The sequence below is a fragment of the Oryctolagus cuniculus genome, chromosome 20 (assembly GCF_051225735.1).
Source record: "Oryctolagus cuniculus isolate XC-2025 breed Fujian yellow rabbit chromosome 20, ASM5122573v1, whole genome shotgun sequence".
Lineage (NCBI taxonomy): Eukaryota > Metazoa > Chordata > Mammalia > Lagomorpha > Leporidae > Oryctolagus > Oryctolagus cuniculus.
In genome coordinates this window covers 23,783,686-23,803,512 of record NC_142886.1, presented here as the reverse complement: position 1 = coordinate 23,803,512, position 19,827 = coordinate 23,783,686, and the positions used below count along the sequence as shown (strand labels likewise).

At 41.2% G+C, this 19,827-nt stretch overlaps 1 protein-coding gene across 2 annotated transcripts in view; it reads right to left on the bottom strand.

The window, feature by feature from the left end:
* Positions 1-5,062: 5,062 nt before the first annotated feature.
* Positions 5,063-19,827, bottom strand: part of RBM25 (RNA binding motif protein 25) — a 65,815-nt gene continuing 51,050 nt past the window's right edge. For both annotated transcript variants that reach the window (XM_008272101.5, XM_089322302.1), the window contains 6 exons: positions 19,275-19,425; positions 16,818-17,142; positions 16,183-16,457; positions 15,765-15,863; positions 12,182-12,229; positions 5,063-8,692 (listed from right to left, as the gene is read on the bottom strand). In XM_008272101.5, the coding sequence (XP_008270323.1) occupies positions 8,600-8,692; positions 12,182-12,229; positions 15,765-15,863; positions 16,183-16,457; positions 16,818-17,142; positions 19,275-19,425 (991 nt within the window). In that variant the 3' untranslated portion in view covers positions 5,063-8,599. The remainder of the gene's footprint in view (positions 8,693-12,181; positions 12,230-15,764; positions 15,864-16,182; positions 16,458-16,817; positions 17,143-19,274; positions 19,426-19,827) is intronic.

The window sequence follows — 19,827 nt, the reverse complement described above, 5'->3', positions numbered from 1 at the left end:
GACCAGGAGAAGCACCTGGTGCCTGGCTTCAGATCAGTGTGGTGCGCTGGTCACAGCGCACTGGCCGCAGCGGCCATTGCGGGGTGAACCAATGGCAAAGGAAGACCTTTCTGTCTGTCTCTCTCTCACACTGTCCACTCTGCCTGTCAAAAAAATTTTTTTCATTCCTCCACAAACCTTTTGAAGTACCCCATACTAGACCTTTCTAGAATCACTAGTGTCATGGAAAGTATGATCCAAGTAAAGTTTTATTTTAAAAAAATATTTGGGGCTAGCACTGCAGTGTAACCAATAAAGGCACCACCTTCAGTGCCAGCATCCCATGTGGGTGCCAGTTCGAGTTCCAGCTGCTCCACTTCTGATATGTGTGTGTATATATATATATATGTATATATGTATATACATATATATGTGTGTATATACCCATATATATATATTTTATATATATATATATAATTTATTTGAGTGACAGGGAGACACACAAGAGAGATCTTCGATCTGCTGGTTCACTCCCCCAAAAGGCCACAATAGCCAGGACTGGGCCAGGCTTAAGCCAGGAACCAGATCTCCTTTCAGGTCTCCCACATGGATGGCAGGGGTCCAAGCACTTGGGCCATCCTCTGCTGCCTTCCCAGGCCCATAAGCAGGAACTGGATCTGAAGCAGAGCAGCCAGGACTCAAACTGGACTCTGACATGGGATGCCAGCATACCAAGCAGCAGTCACGCATTTGTGCTTTTTTTTTTTTCTTTAAAAATTTATTTACTTGAAAGCAGAGTTAGAGAGACAAGGAGAGACAGAGAGAGATCTTCCATCCAGTGGTTCAATCCCCAAATGGCTGTAATGACTGAGGTTGGGCCAGGCCAAAGCCAGGAGCAAGGAACTTCTTGTAGGTCTCCCAGTTGGTGCAGGGTCCCGAGGATTTGGGCCATCTTCCACTGCTTTCCCAGGAACATCAGCAGGGAGCTGGATCAGAAGTGGAGCAGCTGGGATTCAAACTGGTGCTCATATGGGATGCCAGTGCTACAGGTTGTAGTTCAACCTGCTGTGCCACAGCGACAGCCCCTATGCTTTTTTTTTTTTTTTTTAGATTTATTTATTTATTTGAAAGTTTCAGAGAGAAAGGGGGAGGGAGAGGTCTTCCCATCCGCTGGTTCACTCCCCAGATGATCACAACAGCTGGGAGCTGCACTGATCTGAAGCCAGAGCCAGGAGCTCCCTGTGGCTCTTCCCACACGGGTGCAGGGACCCAAGCACTTGGGCCATCTTCCACTGCTTTCCCAGGCCATAGCAGTGAGCTGGATCGGAAGCAGAGCAGCCAGGACTCAAACCAGTGCCCATATGGGATGCAGGCACTGCAGGCGGTGGCCTTACCCCCTATGCCACAGCGCTGCCCCTCCCCTTGTTGTTCTTTAAAACATGCTGCACACTGAGGGAAGGTTGAGCAATCAAGAACCTACAGCAGGAGCACTGTGGCACAGCAGGTTAAGCAGTCACTTCAGCCATCCCCACCCCCTATCAGAGTGCCTGGTTTGAGTCCTGACTACTCTCTGCTTCCAAATTCAGCTTCCTGTTAATGCATCTGAGAGACAGCAGATGATGGCCTTAGCACTTGAGTTGCTGCCACCCATGTGGGAGACCTGCATGGAGTTCCTCACTCCTGGTTTCTGACTGACCCAGCCTTGGGTGCTGCACTCATTTGGGGAGTGAACCAGCAGATGAAAGATCTGTTGCTCTGAGCTTCAAGACAATAAAAATAACCTTCTAAAAAGTAGAAAACCCACTAGAATGCAGTTCCAAAACAGAGGCAGTGGGGTGAGGGAAGGTCTTGATAGGATGCAGAGCAGCCATCTCTGCTCACAGAAGGCAAAACTGTAAGGTCATGAACTACAGCTACAACTGCAAAGGATGTGCTTAATTTTTTTTTTTTTTTTTTTTAACATGGTGACAAAGAGCTGAGCTCCCCTCCACTACCTTACTTCCCAAATGCCTGTAATGGCCAGGGCTGAAGCCAGGAACTCCATCTGGGTCTCTGACATGGGTGGTAAGAATCCAGTTACTTGAGCCACCGTCACTGCCTCCTAGGGTCTCAATTATCTCCGTGCTGGGAGCCAGGAGCTCGGGCCAGGTATCAAACCCAGGCACTGAGATGTGGAAATGAGCATCTTACTAGGTTAAATACCCACTTCTCTAATACTTTTTTGAAAAATACACTTTTCTGGGGCTGGTGCCATGGCTCACTTGGTTAATCCTCTGCCTGTGGTGCTGACATCTCATATGGGCACCGGATTCTAGTCCTGATTGCTCCTCTTCCAGTCCAGCTCTCTGCTGTGGCCCGGGAGGGCAGTGGAGGATGGCCCAAGTGCTTGGGCCCTGCATCCGCATGGGAGACAAGAAGCACCTGGCTCCTGGCTTCAGATCGGCACAGTGCCGACCGTAGTGGCCATCTGGGGAGTGAACCAACAGAAGGAAGACCTTTCTCTCTCTCTCTCTCACAGTCTATAACTCTGTCAAATAAATTAAAAATAAATAAATAAAAGAAAAATACACTTTTCCAAAGTGTTGTGAAGCTTGAGGGTTACTTGCCAGGAGAGGGGAGGGATCAAAAGCCTTTTGGCTACCATGTAGTTTTTCCAATACCCACTGAGGGTTTAACAGAGTGTGCAAAAAGGAGTGGTAGGTCCAGAAAGAATGGCCTAGTAGCACTGGGGGTCCCAGACACTAAGCAGTGGTGCATTTACATTTTGCACAGAGTGTTTGGAATTCAGGAGCAGAAATGGAGGCATGAATAATAACATAAATGCTGGCAAATCCAGTTTAATAAATGGCAAAAAAATTGAGAAACCCAGCATGCACGTACAGGGCTTACAGGGCATGGAAGGAGCTGGCTGACTCAGAGATGCTGGACCAAGCCACTGCTACAGGCAGGACCTGGCCTGTAAGAAGACACCTGTTTTTCACACCAAGGCAATCCAATTGACTAACAATTCCACACAAAAGCAGTTTGCCTTTACTAATAAACACCACTGCCATGTTTCCTACAAGAGCAAAGTAGAATTGAGATTAAATAGTCATTAGAGCTCAGTATGTGGCTACATTCTATCTTATCAGCTCTCACAATTCTTTGCATGGGTTTCCTCACATGGGGATGTGTTTAGGACCAGAGACTACTTAGCTTACCCATCTTTTTAGTTTTTTTAAGGATTTATTTATTTGAAAATCAGTTACATGGAGAGGAGAGGCAGGTTGGTCTTCCATCCACTAGTTCACCAACCCAGTTGGCCGCAACGGCCGGAGCTGCACCAATCCAAAGCCAGGAGCCAGGAGCTTCTTTGGGTGCAGGGGCCCAAGGACTTCGGCCATCTTCTACTGCTTTCCCAGGCCATAGAGAGGTGGATCAGAAGTAGATCAGCGCCCATATGGCATGGCAGCAGCTTTACTGGCTATGCCACAGCGCTAGCCCCACCCATTTATTTTCAGCCTTTGTTTCCAAATATGTTATCACCGTTAAAGGCCCGATTAACCCAATTTCCTTCTTAACTGAGGACGAGGACCCCCCCCCCCCCTTTTTAAAGATTTTTTGGAGAGGCAGAGTTACAGAAAGAGAGGAGAAACAGAGAGAGGTCTTCCAATCGCTGGTTCACTCCCCAAATGGCCACAATGCTTGGAGCTGGGCCAATCCGAAGCCAGGAGCTTCTTCAGGGTCTCCCATGTAGGTTCAGGGGCCAACGACTTGGGCCATTCTCTGTTGCTTTCTCAGGCTCACTAGCAGGGAGCTGCATCGGAAGTGGAGCACCCATACTCAAACTGGTGCACATTTGGGATACTGGTGGCGAAGGCCACACCAGTGTTGGCCCGACCAAGAGAGCAGACAGAGGAAGAAACATTATCTATCCATTGGTTCATACCCCCAAATGCCCACACCAGTTGAGTCTGGGCCAGGCCAAAGTCGGGCACTCCAACACCCACACCAGATCCTCTTATTTAGAATCTTGCTTCAGTAAGACATTGAACAAAATTAAAATACAATTGTAACTTGCAAATCTACAGTAACTAATCCAGATCTCTTTACCAGTGTAGTTTTACCAACACTGTAAAATAGTGAAAAAAAAAATGAACCCTTCATTTAAAAAAAAATTTTGACAGGCAGAGTGGACAGTGAGAGAGAGAGACAGAGAGAAAGGTCTTCCTTTTCTGTTGGTTCACCCCCCAATGGCTGCTGGAGCCAGCGCACTGCACTGATCCGAAGCCAAGAGCCAGGTGCTTCCTCCTGGTCTCCCATGCGGGTGCAGGGCCCAAGCACTTGGGCCATCCTCCACTGCTCTCCCAGGCCACAGCAGAGAGCTGGACTGGAAGAGGAGCAACCGGGACAGAATCTGGCACCCCAACTGGGATTAGAACCCGGTGTGCCGGCACCGCAGGTGGAGGATTGGCCTAGTGAGCCGCGGCACCGGCCGAACCCTTCATTTTGGACTCCACATTGTAAAGTGGTCTGTTTTCCTTTGGTAACTTAAAGGGAAAAAAAATTACCCTGAAACTCACAGTACTTTGCTTCAGCAAAGATTCCATAGAAAATTCCTATATTCTGTTGGCATTTTATCATTTTTAAAGATTTTAAAGAGAGAGAGAGAGATGGATCTGCAGTGCCAGGATGCCATATGGGCACCAGTTCAAGTTCTGGCTGCTCTACCTCCTATCCAGCTCTCTGCTATGGCCCAAGTCTTTGGGCCCTGGCACCCATGTGGGAGACCTGTAAGAAGCTTCTGGCTCTTGGCTTCAGATCAGCCCAGCTCTGGCCACTGGGGCCATCTAGAGTATGAATCATCACATAGAAGACCTCTTTCTCTCTCTCCCTACCTTTCAAATAAATAAATAAATTTTTTAAAAAGGCCATATTTTCAATAGCGTGAGTTTCAATGACTAAATGTACAACATACATCAAAACTGGAGTTTGGCGGCTAAGCAGCTCCGATTCTGTTCTTGAGCATCTAAGTTATCTATCCAACAAAAATATGATGTGACACAGTGGACAGACTGAGGAGCACCAGTTAATTCAAACAACGTAGCTTGGAAAGAATTTTTATTCATTTTTGTTTATAGAAAATTTTTTTCTGGGCATTTTAATTATTATTCGTAATTTGGCTTTCATGACTCAGTAAATGAAACACACAGAAAGGCAAGCAATCAAGTACAAATAGACAAACATAAATATTGCAATAATTTACCATAGTCACATGTGAAAAGCATCTATCAGTCTAGCCAAAACTATACTCACTTTGGTCTATAGTATGAATGCGATATTAATAGCTTCTGGGTCTAAAGTGTATTCTATTCCTATTTCCTTCTTGACACCCAGACTACTTGCGTGGGATTCTTTCTCATACCCTCTTATCTCCAACGGCATTTACAAACCTATTTCATGTTTGCTAACAAACTGTTCTTCAATTTCATACCGTTAACAGAAGGCTGAAATATAAAGAGGAAAAACCTGTAACCATTTGACATAAAACCTTTCAGTAGTTCTTGGGTATTAATTTGTGACATCCATAGAACTTATCAGAAAAAGTTGACCACACAGGTATCATATGAACATCATATACCTGCTTATTCTTACTTGTATTTAAAAATTATTACTTTATATGGAGAGAGAAAAATGGATATAGTGCTCAGTTCAATTTAGCTCTTAAGCCCAATGTTTTCTCAGTTTGCGCACCAGATCTGGTAATACTATCAGAAGAATAAATGAAACAGTACTATCCATGTACTCACTACTTTAAACCAATGTATAGGAGCGAAGCACTATGGTAAGATCTCAATTAAGAACCAAAGTTTTCTTAAGTAGAAAACTTGAGGGGCTGGCTAGAATTAAACCCTGTTAGGGCTGTTCTCACACATCAGCGTGGAAGACTATTTTATGTTAATAAATGTAACATAATATGAATATTTGCCTTAAAAATGTTCTTCTCTTTAAAAGCTGCATTTGTGTAGTCTGTCAGGATAAAGTAATTCTGAAGTGACACATGAAAGTGTTAAGCAAAGTGTATTACTTCCAGCAATTATTGTTAGCATTGCCTGGGTCAGCAAAGCAATACCTCAGGCCCCACCCCAGGCCTCTAAATCTTTAATTCTGTGTTTTAACATCCCCTCCCCCTGCGATGTGATTCAGGTGCACACTAAAGTTTGTACTTACCTCTCTTCCTTGTACGTATATGTACATATTTAAAACTACACAATTTAAGGGTCAAATAAGGAAATGCTTTGTAGTTTTCTAACTGCCGCATCAATAATGGTTAAGACTTCCAAACAATTTATTATAACAACTTGAATAGACAATATGAACCCCAGGTTGCTAAACTGAGGATGTCTCAGCTTATGGTAAAGAAAACCTAGACAGTTAAGAGGTTTAATAGAAATTTCTTATGTGTATTTTCCCAAATACTAGAATACACCAGTTTATACATGTCCAACTCTCCACATGGAATTTGGAAAAACAATAAACTCTGAAAACCTACAGGTTCATCATGAAGCCAACAGCTGATGTGAACTGGCATTAGGCTATTCATTTCATTGTCCTGACTCTACTCACTTTGACCATTTAGACTCCACTGAAGAAATCTTAGTACGTGAACTGGGGTCTTGCCAAAAACCTCCCTGGAGGTTTTCAGATAAGCTATAAAAGATAAATCAAACTCAAAGAAAAGGGAACAGCAAGGGGAATGAAACCTACTTCATCTTCACGCTAACAGTTGCTAAATAACAAAACCTACTGTCTTAGAAGTACTAACTATACAGTAAGTTAAGAAAAAGCAGAGGCATAATAAGCTGCTCAAATAAGGTCTGAGGTTGGTTCGGGGACTGAATCTAAGGATCGACTAGAAAGTAAGTTTGTAAATGGCAAGGGGCATCTTCCTGAGATTTTCCCTTGAGAAACCAGAATGTAAAAGTTACAACACTATATATAGAGGTATTTCCACAGATGCTTATTAGATTCTTCCAAAATAAAGTAAATGGCCTCTTTGAACTTCTGATAACAAGTCATAAAAATCCAGTCCATAAAAAATTCAGCCCATACTTTTAAGTTTTCTAGTATGCACCACACAATTTCAACATGATGCCATTTATTTACAAGAATCTCAAAGAATGAGTCCCCAAGATCAAATATATACATTTTTAATATTTGAAATATTTACATAATGGAACCATGTCATGGTTCAAATTTAAGAACAGTATTTCCAAATGTCCTCTCAAGATGTGTATAAAAAAAAGTAATTCAAGCTTACAGATTTTTCTAACAGGCCAATTTTCATCTTTTTTTCAAAGAAATACTCAGGCATGGAAACAGATCCATCTAATTTGTTTTAAGAACTATTTGAAACTTGATACATTTTCAGGTTAATTTTGCTCCCTAGTGTAATTCTGACGTATCATGAACAAAGCCCCAGGTATGTCTCCAAGCACATCACCAGTCTGTTTTTAAACTTTGATGAAGAGGGATAAAAATTAGTAGTTGGTAACTGCCCTGAATGATTTACTTTATCTTTGGAAATAAGATGTAAACTTTATAAATTGTCAAGCTGAAATCCTACTGTTTTGTTAAACTCTCCTAATCTGAAAACTTGCCTAATTTTATCTTTTGCTTTTATAAAGGTTTCTTCTCACTTAGCATTCAGAATGAAGTGTTGTTTTTTTTTTTTTTTAAACAAAGGGGTATATAAAAATTAAACTAAGGACAAATTAGTGCAAAAAAATAATTAAATAAAACTCTCCAGAATTCTAAGATCTGCCCCATTCCTAGGCAATGAAATTATGAGGGGAAAAACACTAAGATCCACACTCCTTTAAAAGAGGTGAAGCAGCCAGCTATCAACAGGGAAATCCCCTCCTGTCAGTAAACTGTTGCTCACCACAGAAGAATACCAAGATCTGAGAAACCAACAAACTTAATTCTAATAGACATTTGGGTTAGCATGGTATCACCTTCCTTGACAACTCTATTCTTCAATTAGGAAATGTTAAAGGGACATTACCAAAGCAAATTAGGGAAAAGAAAACTTTTACACATACATTCACACGAACACATCCACACAGAGATATAATAGGAATGGATTGTCTAACTTCGCATTCTAATTTCAAATTCCATGCCTTCAGGACGGCTTGCCACTTTTGATCAAAGGAGGGGTAGGAGTGTGGATCTAACGGATATGATTGGTATTCAATCAAAATTGTTCATGTAGGTTCCTATATAGCACAATTCAACATTAAGTGAAATTCTGCAAAAGAACTGGGGAGTCATTTTAATATTTACAAGGAATAAATCAGCAGAACAAGATTATATGAGATAGGCTGTGTACAGCAATTGCTTATAAAACATACCAGTAATCTGTACCTGGTGAGTATAAAGAGAACCAAGGATTCAGATGACTTTACAACCAATGGAGTACACAGGGCACCAACAAATTAGAGGGCAAAAAAATTCACATTTTTCTACATAAAAAAAAATTACAGATCTCACAAATATCTCTGAAGACAAAGAAAAATCCAAAGTCCTTTGAAGAGTGGGAAAGAAGAAATCTGAAATGGAACTCCAAATGTCAAAGTTTTTACTTCACAAGACCAATTTTCTTGGCTTCTGTCTCATATATCAATAATCTCCACATTTTGACTATAAAAACTTCAGCTTCTTCATCAAGTACCTACAAGAGAAAAGACATGTAACACACATAAGACAACAACCATAAGCATCTGTCCACAGTGACAAGTATAGAAGAGGTTTTTATTTATTTACACATTTAGTCCCACTACAGTAAGTTAAAGGAAATCTGGCTCATGTGAGAAATGTATTTATTACATAGCACACATAAACTACAAAACAGCTCATTCAGCAATTCCATGGCTTACAAACACTGAGAATCCATCTTTTATTCTAACTTCTACTTATGAATTTTAATTCCAGATATAAATGCATTTATACTTATCTGACAAAACTACTTTCAAAGAAAAGCAAATGTTTACCATAAAAAAAGTTAATTCAGTAAGAACTAAATATACAACTACCTAAAAACTCAATACAAAATAGCTCTTTTATCCCTCAAACCAATCTTACAATCTCATCTAATATTTAGTAAGGACTTATATAACAGACACTGAATCAAACATAAATGGGAATATATGTAAAACATTTAACATTATGTTTGGGATACAATTTAATCAACACCATCATCATTATAGGGAACAAGACTGCTGACAAACATTTTTTCCATTGGAAGACAAATAAACCCAATTATCTGCCAATCAACTTTTGAGTTGAGTGCCACTCCTGCTCTCCCCCCACACTTTTATCCTCTACACTAGGGTTGCTGTGAGTTATCTAGATTCCTACAAAAGGAGGCATTTGTGACTGAACTTGGGAACACACTGTGCGTTAATTGAATGTGACCTCCTTGTGCAGGTCTTCTTCTTTTTTTTTTTTGACAGGCAGAGTGGACAGTGAGTGAGTGAGTGAGTGAGTTAGAGAGAGAGAGAGAGAGAGAGAGAGAGAGAGAGAGAAAGGTCTTCCTTTTGCCGTTGGTTTACCCTCCAATGGCCGCCATTGCACTTCCCGGGCCACAGCAGAGAGCTGGCCTGGAAGAGGGGAAACCGGGACAGAATCCGGTGCCCCGACCGGGACTAGAACCCGGTGTGCCGGCGCTGCAAGGCGGAGGACTAGCCTATTGAGCCACGGCGCTGGCCTTGTGCAGGTCTTTATAAAGACAGCTGACAGTAGAAATGCAGAGAACTGATCTCTAGTCAAAGTTCTTAGTTTCAAATCCTATTTCTACCTTTTTGGTATGTGTCTTTGACTGCGTTACTCAACATCACTGAATTGAAGCCTCTCCATCTGTAAATTGGAGGAAATGTTGCTACATTGCAGGAACAAGTACTACTGCTGACTAAAGGAGTCAACGTGTATTGAGTTCTCTGAACATAACATTTATACCCAAAAGAAGCCAATGAGAACTTTCTCTCAATTTCTCAATAATGGAAACTACACACCCAGAAATGACCCCGGCTTCAAAACTATATGGTGGGGCCAGTGCTGTTGCATAGGGGGTAAAGCCACCACCTGCAGTGCTGGCATCCTATTTGGGCACCGGTTCGAGTCCCAACTGCTCCACTTCCTATCCAGTTCTCTGTTATGGCCTGGGAAAACAGAAGATGGCCCAAGTCCTTGGTACCCCACACCTGTGTGGAAGACCCGAAAGAAGCTCCTGGCTTTGGATTGGCCCAGCTCTGGCCGTTGCAGCCATCTGGGGAGTGAACCAGTGGATGGAAGCCCTCTCTCTCTCTCTCTGCCACTCTGTAACTTTGCCTTTCAAATGAATAAATAAATCTTAAAAAAAAAAAAAAAACTAACAACAACCAACCAACCAAACAAAAAAAACTATATGGTAGCACTAATTCACATGGAAGTCATAGTTCAGAAATAATACACAGGCACAAAATGAAACCGAAGTTTATTAATTCACTAAAATAAGAAAAGGTATAGTTTGGAACAGTTCTATTTTTAGCAAGAGTGAAATACTGCTTGAGTTAAAAATTGGATCTTATTTATTCAAATAACATTCAGAAGGCCCATGAGCTTTTACCAGGGCTGTTTGACCCACTTCAATCAACAATGAGTCAGAAAAAGAGTACTTAATTATACTCCAAATATCAAACCATTTCATCAGATGCAAGTAGATTAACTGTGACACCACATAAAATCTTCAGACTGGGATTGCAACTCTGACAAGCTCAAAATCTAGGACACTGACTTAAAAAAAAAATTCTTCACTCAGGTCTAACCACAACACCCTCACTCTACTCCAAGGATAGCTTTACAAAGGCTGGAAGCTCATGGAATTTCACAATCTATCCCAAGGACTGAGATCTACTCATCTTTCTCTTTTCCTTTGCAGTTATGCATTCTAGAGGCAACAAATGTTTCACCAATGTCTTATCAGGAATTCTAATCAGTAACTGCATTAAGCTGGGTAGACTTAAAAAACAAATGTTACCTAACTTTAGACATCATACAGTACCTAGACACACAGATCTTGACAGCAAAACTCATTTTGTAACCCAAAGTCCCACTATGCACAATGTCTTTGGCTTCAGCTGAAAATGCCAAGTTCTCCCAAGTCACTGATCCTCACAGACCATGCCTGAAGTTTCTCCTTTCTCCCTGACTCATCATCCCATTGTTCCTTCCTCACTCTGCCCTTTGACTCCTATTCCAGTTTATACTCACTACCCACAGTTTCTTTAATTCGACTTTTCATCTTCTTGCCCTAAGAAATCATGGACTATTCTCCAGAATCCCCACTCCAAGTAAGAGACTGTTGAATCTTCAAGGTCCCTATCCTTGTAAAGAATGTTTCCTGGAAGTCCATGACATCTTACTATGCCACACTTGTTACTGCAACATTACCTAAGTGAATGCTCTGGTACCTGGTTCCAGTACTTCACTTCAATCCCTGTTTCAACACCCAAGCACTGCCCATGACAATAGCTTGTACCACGTCACCATATGGACTGAAGCACAACTTAAAATCTTAAACTTTCACATTCTGAAATCAACTCTTATCAGTTGTTCTAATCCATCACATTTCCCACACCTCCTCTGGAATCACGGGTCTTTAATTCATTCTAACCACAAGCTCTATTCAGGTATTATTTACTGGTCTAACTTTAAGCTCACACTTCAATCATTTTCTCATCTTTACCATCAATTCTCTCTCCTTTTTCTCATTAAAATCATAGGTTAATACATGTAACCAGTAACTCCAATCCAAACTTCAATCAAATTGGGGATTTGATACCTAAGACCCAACAGACACCTATCCAAACAACAAAAGTTATATACACATTAATGTATGACTGAATCCAGGATTTCTGTTTATATGCACAAACAACATATGGAGGGAAGGATGAAGACAGGACTGGTGAGAAAAAAAAAAAACATTTTTATGTATTGGGTAATGACATCTTGCTGTGAGTGACATGAACCTCTTTTAATGCATATTCTAATTTTAATTGAAGTCTATAAAGTTTCTGGAATCAATATATGCAGAGAATGTACCTGCTTCATTAATTTCATTCAGAAATCAGGTTGTTGACAAGGATATTAAAGTTTAATTAATGACAGTGAATTTCTAACTTACCATGGCAACATCATCTAAAATGCTCTGAGGTGAACTATGAGCCATAACCTAAAGAAAACAAATATTTCGTCATGTTCAAAATAAACAAAAACCTAGCAACATAGACAATAAATTTTAAAATACAAATCCTCAAGCTGACATAGAACTCTCCTATGGCTTAAGGACCTCTCTATAATTTTTTTTTTTTTTAAGAGAGCACACTTCAAGGAAACAGTGAGTAATCAGGTCAGGTAGGAGCTGACTACTGCTCTTGATAAACTTTTTAAATTTTGAAATCTTGGGGCTGGTGCTGTGGCGTAGCAGGTAAAGCCACTGTCTGCAGTGCCAATATCACTTATGGGTGCTGGTTCAAGTCCCGGCTGCTTCATTTCTGATCCAGCTCTCTGCTACGGCCTGGGAAAGCAGTAGAAGATGGCCCAAATCTTTGGGCCCCTGCACCCACATAGGAGACCTGGAAGAAGCTCCTGGCTTCAGATCAGTGCAGCTCCAGCTGTGCTGTCAATTGGGGAGTGAACCAGTGGAAGTCTCTCTCTCTCTCTCTCTGCTTCTTCTTCTCTCTCAATGACTTTCAAATAAATAAATAAATCTTTAAAAAATTTTTTGAACTCTTAATCCCTACAATGTCTGTTTCTTAATTTTAAGTCAAACTTTACTTACACAGAGTTTCATGTGATAGTAATAAGAGGGCGCCTTAAATTTGATCTTCACAATATTGTAAATATGGCACACAACTACACTTTCTCAGAAATATGGTGCCTCTACTATGTGACTGTTCTTTAAGATTGTGCTTTCAGAAGACAATGGAAGGATAGAATAACCCTTAGTGGTTAAAAGGATGGAATTTAAAGGCTAGATTCTGTTACTTCTTGTATGCAAGGCCTTCACAAAGTTCCTGGAAAATGCATATTGTGAAAAAACTATGCATGAGTTTAGAAGTTTTTTCCAAATATAAATGTAAAATATATTAATAATAGGAATAATAAAATATAAGTAATAATCTCCTTTGCCAAGGCAGAGAAACACTGAAGGAGAAACAGAGATCTTTGTTCTGCTGTTTCACTTCCCAAATGGACATAACAGCTGGTTCTAGCCCAGAATTCAATCCAGGTCTCCCATTTCGGTAGCAGGGTCTCAAGTACTACTGCCTCCAGGGTGTGATTTAACAGAAAGCAGAACTGGGACTTGAACCCAGATACACTGATATGGGATACAGACCGAAGGAGCATCTCAATCATTACCCAAATACTCACCCTAAGCTTAACTTGTAATTTCATTTTCTATTCATGAACTTTTTGAAGTATCCTCATACAACCATCAGCAAGATACAGCTTCTCTCTAAACACTGATTTCTTTATGTATAAAATGAAGGCTACACCAGTGACATACAGTTTCTACAGTTGTCAGGAAGTTTAAAGAACCCGAAGTCTTAGAAATACAAACATGGTAACTGTCTGGAAGAACAAAGCCTGGCATCCAGTAATCAGCTAATTAACACACACCATTATAATACAAACAAGACTATCTCTTTTAACATAGATTGGATGACTGAAAAAGGAATTGAAAGTCATCAGCTACCTCCACAAACCTCCTCAACTTTGTACTTCATGGGGTGGCAATAGAAATCAGCATCAGGAAAAGAAAGCATAACTGGTAATAGCAAGCAACTCTGACCTCCCTGACCTTCTGAAATGTAAGTATGTGGTAAGATAAAATCTGAGATGGGGCGAAAAGCCTCATTAAAATAGCAACGGATTCTCTGATTAAAACAAAAGTTATTGGGGGCAAGTGCTGTGGTACAGCAGGCTAAGCTTCTGCCTGTGGCGCAGGCTTCTCATACAGGTGCCGGTTTGTGTCCCAGCTGCTCCTCTTCCAATCCAGCTCTCTGCTTATGGACTGGGAAAGCAGTGCAAGTGCTTGGGTCCCTGCACCCAGGAGGGAGACCAGGAAGAAGCTCCTGGCTCTTGTCTTCGGGTCAGCTCAGCTCTGTCCATTGCAGCTATATGGGAAGTGAACCAGTGGATCAAAGACCTTGCTTTCCACCTCGCCATCTCTAATTCTACCTCTTATAAAAATAAAATCATTAGCCACTGCCTGCACATTAGCAGGAAACTTGGGGGGGGGGGGTGCATTGTGGTATTCCATATGGGTATCATTTCAGGTTCCAGCTGCTCCAATGCCAATCCAGCTCTCAGTTATGGTGTGGGCAAGCAGTGGAATATGGCCAAAGTCCTTGGGTCTCTGCACTCATGAGGTAGACCTAGAAAGAGCTCCTGGCTCCTGGCTTCGGATAAACCCAGTTCTGTTCAATGCGACCAACTGGGGGGTAAATCAGTAGTTTTAACACCTTTTTCACTGTCTCTCCACCTCTTTGTAATTCTATGTCTTTTTTTTTAAAGACTTATTTATTTATTTGAAAGGCAGAGTTACAGAGAGGGAGAGGGAGAAGCAGAAAGAGAGAGAGATCTTCTATCCACTGGTTCACTTCCCAAATGACCACAATGGCCGGAGCTGGGCTGATCTGAAGCCAGGAGCTTCTTTCGGGTCTCCCATGCAGGTACAGAGACCCAAAGCACTTGGGCCATCTTCTACTGCTTTCCCAGGCCACAGCAGAGAGCTGGATGGGAAGTGGAGCAGGCAGGACTTGAACCGGCGACCATATGGGATGCCGGCACTACAGGTGGCAGCTTTACCTGCTATGCCACAGCAATAGCTCTAATACCATGTATCTTTAAAGAAACCTCTTTTTCCTCCACCTTGCGGCGCCGGCACACTGGATTCTGTCCCGGTTGCCCCTCTCCCAGGCCAGCTCTCTGCTGTGGCCAGGGAGTGCAGTGGAGGATGGTCCGTGTACTTGCGCCCTGCACCCCATGAGAGACCAGGATAAGCACCTGGCTCCTGCCATTGGATCAGTGCAGTGTGCCGGTTGCGGCGGCCATTGGAGGGTGAACCAACAGCAAAGGAAGACCTTTCTCTCTCTCTCTCTCTCATTGGAGGGTGAACCAACAGCAAAGGAAGACCTTTCTCTCTCTCTCTCTCTCTCACACTGTCCACTCTGCCTGTCAAAAAAAAAAAAAAAAAACAAAAAAAAACAAACAAAAAAAAAAAACAAAAAAACAAACCAAAAAAACACCTCTTTTTAAAATAAAAGTCTTAAGAGAAAAAAAAAAACTAGCATGCACTTGGCTTTTTTTTTTTTTTTTAATCTGACAGGTAGAGTTATAGGAAGTGAGAAAGAGAGACAGAAAGAAAGGTCTTCCTTCTGTTGGTTCACTCCCTAAATGGCCACTATGATCGGCGCGCTGCGCCACTCCGAAGCAGGAGATAGGTGCTTCTTTCTGGTCTCCCATGTGGTTGCAGGGACCCAAAGACTTGGGCCATCCTCCACTGCCCTCCTGGGCCACAGCAGAGAGCTGGACTGGAAGAGGAGCAACCAGGACTAGAACCTGGTGCCTATATGGGATGCCGGTGCCACAGGTGGAGGATTAACCAAGTGAGCCACGGCGCCAGCCCACACCTGGCTTTCCAAGATTTTTTCTTTCGATTTTATAAAGTGTATAATGCTTTTAAAAAATTCAAGACTAACCTTAGAACAAACAAAATCAACTAATGTAGCTTCTTCTTCACCTATGTATTCTATAATTTTCTTATTAATCCATGGTCGAATTCTTCGTTCCATCAATATCTACAAGACAAAACATTAATAATTAAAGAACAATAAACTTTAATTAAATTTACTACAGCCTACTCCCAAGAGTAAAATAAAGTATGTTCACTAAAAAATTGAACTAAAGCAGGTATGTATGAAGATAGAATTGTTTTCCTGTTACGTACTAAGACATCAAGTACTAACAATAGTTTTCCCAATAACAAATTCCTTGGCCATAGTTATTTACTCCATGTCAGATTTCTTGATACAAAGATGATCATCCCTAATCAAACAAGCTTACATATTATATTCAAACCACCTCCCTATAACATTATGAAATAAAATGTCTACTCACAGAATCCACAATAGACCAATCCAGGGGATAAGCAAAGAGCTCTGGCTTGGCTGTAGGGATTTTCTCAATGAGACTTTTAATGTGTTTACGCTTTTCTTCAGTGTTCACAGTTCCTTTGGCAGCATTTTTATCATCTTCACCATAATCCAAGGGAACCAGTTTCCTTTTTCGGGGCACATCATCACTGTCTTCATCCTCAAATTTGTTAAACACACTATCTACAGGTAGTTTCTTTCTCTTCACAGAATTCGGCTGACCAGGACTATTGGAAGCACCTATAGTAAAAACACTAACTTAGCTTAATGACTTAAATGACTAATTTTACAACCCACCATCCCACAAAAGTAGTGAAAAATATACTTCCACAAATCTCAGAAAAAAGTTCCCAACTATAAAAAGTAACTCACTACTCACAAGTGCTAGAAAATTTAACTTTTCACTTCTTCTCAGAACTCGAGGCAGCTGCAGATTTAGGAGCACTAGTAGAACTACGAAAACAATTGTGAGCTAGAAAGGCATTTTTGAATAATTTTCTATCTACCTACCACCAACTAACACAAACTTATTTTTTCTCTTAAAGCAAAATAGAGGCATTTAAAGGGGGGGGGGGAAGAAAGCTGGAAAAGTCAACCTACCCAGTTTTAGACTTAGTCCTATTTTTGGCCTATGTTCCTCAGGCTGCTGTTGATCTGGTGAGTTTTCATGAGGAATAATAATCCCGCAGGGAGACTCATCCCCAGGAGTGTTGGGTGTCGCATTGCCACTGGCAGAGGAAACAGATGGGGCAGAGCTAATGGGCCTCAGAGTAGGTTTGAGACAAGGTTTTTGTTCTGGTTCCTCTTCCTCTTCCACAGGTTCTTCTCGTTTTTCTTCTTTTTCTTGCTTTTCTTCTTCTTCCTCTTCTGATTCTGGCTCTTGTTTAATTTGTGGTTGCCTGCGTCGCTCAGCCTCTTGTTCCATCTAAAACACACAAGCAGATCTAAAGATACTCCACTGTACTCAAAGCAACTTCTCCTTTTATATTATCTCTTCTAAAATTACCCTTTCTTTTTTATTAATAATAAGGGAATACTGTCTCCTTCTATAATCAGAAAACTGAGTAAATAACACCAGTACCAATGGAAGCATTTTTCTATTGCTTTGCTCATTTAGTCTGAACTTTCTATGTACTCATATAAGGAATTACTTTATCAGAAAAAAAGACTGCGTTTCATTTTGAAAAATACAAAGGAAATAAGAGGAAGTTTTCTGTTAATCAAATTCACATAACAGGTTATATAAAAGTTGATGACAAATACCTATTATTTTATTCATGATATAATAGAATTTAACATTTCTCTAAAGTGACAAACATGAGACCAGTATTGTGGTACAGTAGGTTAAGCCACTGCCTGCAATGCCAGCAACCTATATGTGTGCCAGTTCAAGCCCTGGTTGCTCAATTTCCATCCAGCTCCCTGCTAATGCACAAGGGAAGGCTGTGGAAGATGGCCCAGTGTTTGGGCCTCTGCCACCCATGTGGGAGACCCAGCTGGAGTTCCAGGCTTCTGGCTTCAGCCTGGCCTAGTCCAGGCTGTAGTGACCATTTGGGGTATAAACAAGCAGATGGAAGATCTTTTTCTCTCCTTCTCCAACTCTGCCTTTCAAATAAATAAATAGACTTTTTTGAAAAAAAAAAAAAAAGAAAGAAAGAAAACAGTATTCTTTTAAAAAATTTTTTTAAATTTATTTATTTGAAAAGCATGGGGCTGGCGCTGTGGTGCAGTGGGTTAACGCCCTGGCCTGAAGCACTGGCATCCCATATGGGCGCCGGTTCTAGTCCCGGCTGCTCCTCTTCCAATCCAGCTCTCTGCTATGGCCTGGGAAAGCAGTAGAAGATGGCCCAAGTCCTTGGGCTCCTGCACCCACAAAGGAGACCCAGAAGAAACTCCTGGCTTTAGATCGGCGCAGCTCTGGCCGTTGCAGCCAATGGGGTAGTGAACCATCGGATGGAAGATATCTCTCTTTGCCTCTCCTTTCTCTATATAACTCTGACTTTCAAATAAATAAAAATCTTTAAAAAAAAAAAAAAAAAAAGAAAAAGAAAAAAAGAAAAGCAGCCAAACAAAGAGGGAGAGACAGAGAAAGAGACCCTCAATCTGCTGGTTTATATCCAAAATGGCTGCAATGGCCAGAAATGGGCCAGTCCAAAGTCAGAAGCCAGGAGCTTCTTCAAGATCTCCCACATGGGTGGCAGGGGCCCAAGTACTTGGGCCATCCTTTGCTGCCTTCCTAGGCACATTTGCAGGGAACTGGATCAGAAGTAGAGCAGTCAGGAACACAGGCAGTGGCTTTACCCACTATGTCACAACAGAGGCCCCCAAACATTATTCTTAAATCCAAGAATGAGGTATGCCAGGGCCTACGTAATGGTCTTTCCCTTTTTAAAATGACAAAGTGTTCAGGAAACAGTGTTCTTTAAAAATACTCAGAGTAGCAGCAAGAGAAGGAACTCAAACAACAAAGTTACTAAATTTCAGAGCAAACTATAGGAAAAACAGGTTTCTAGTAAAGTTTCATTGAAAGATGTGACTAAGACATCTGTAAGATGTTTACTGTTGTTAACCAATGCATACTGATGACATGTGTGAAAAACAAAAGGACTAGGACAGGCACTGGGCAGTGACTGTTCATTTGCAACTTATGATGCCTTCATCTAGTATCAGAGTGTCTGTCGGCTTCTAGTTCTGGCCACTCAACTTCTGATCCAGCTTCCTGCTAATGCCACTTGGAGGCAGCATACGACCAAGTGGTTGGGACCCACAAGGGAGACTGGAAAAGAATTCTTGGCTACTGGCTTCAGTCTGACCAAGTCCTGGCTAGTTTGGGCATTTGGGGAATTAACAATAAGTGGAAGCACATTCCCTCCCACTCTGCCTTTCAAATAAACAAATCCCTAAAAAATATTTTAAGTACCAATAATCTCCCATATAAGAACAAATTCCTTTCATCATAAAGTACATTTTCCTTCACTGTACATCAAACTGATAGCTGGTTTTAAGATGACATGATCATCTTAAAGCAAAACCATTATGCACAAGGTAGCATCTCACCCTCTGGAGCTCCGCATCTGGATCCGGGTGTCCTTCTGCCAGAAGGCGTTGCCTGATTTCCTCAAGTTCTTCCTTTTCTCTCTTCCTATCTCGCTCATCAGCTTCCATTTCCTTTTCTCTATCACGCAGCCTTTTCTGAAGAGCACTTCCTCTGAACGGTAAATGGTAATAGAACTCATTTAGTACTCAGATTATCAACAACTACACACAATGTATCCACAGCAATTTTTTCAAATTAAAAGGTGCATGTTAAGAGAACCACTAAAGATTGTCTTAATGTTCCTTATCTATAGACATTCATGCGTGTCCACTAGATGTTAATACGTATTAAGCATTGTCTTGACATGTATCAGGTTTCCTTCATTATTAAAGTCTAGAGCAAAAAAAGAGATCTCATTTTGCATCAGATTCACAAGGAATCCAACACGTTCACCCAAGCTGTAAATAGCAGTAAACAAAGCATTAATACCACTAAGGATAGCTCTATATCTTAAATTCTTTCCTTTTACAAAAATTCCGGGAGCAGCATAGAATCAACAGAAAGCAGAGGTTC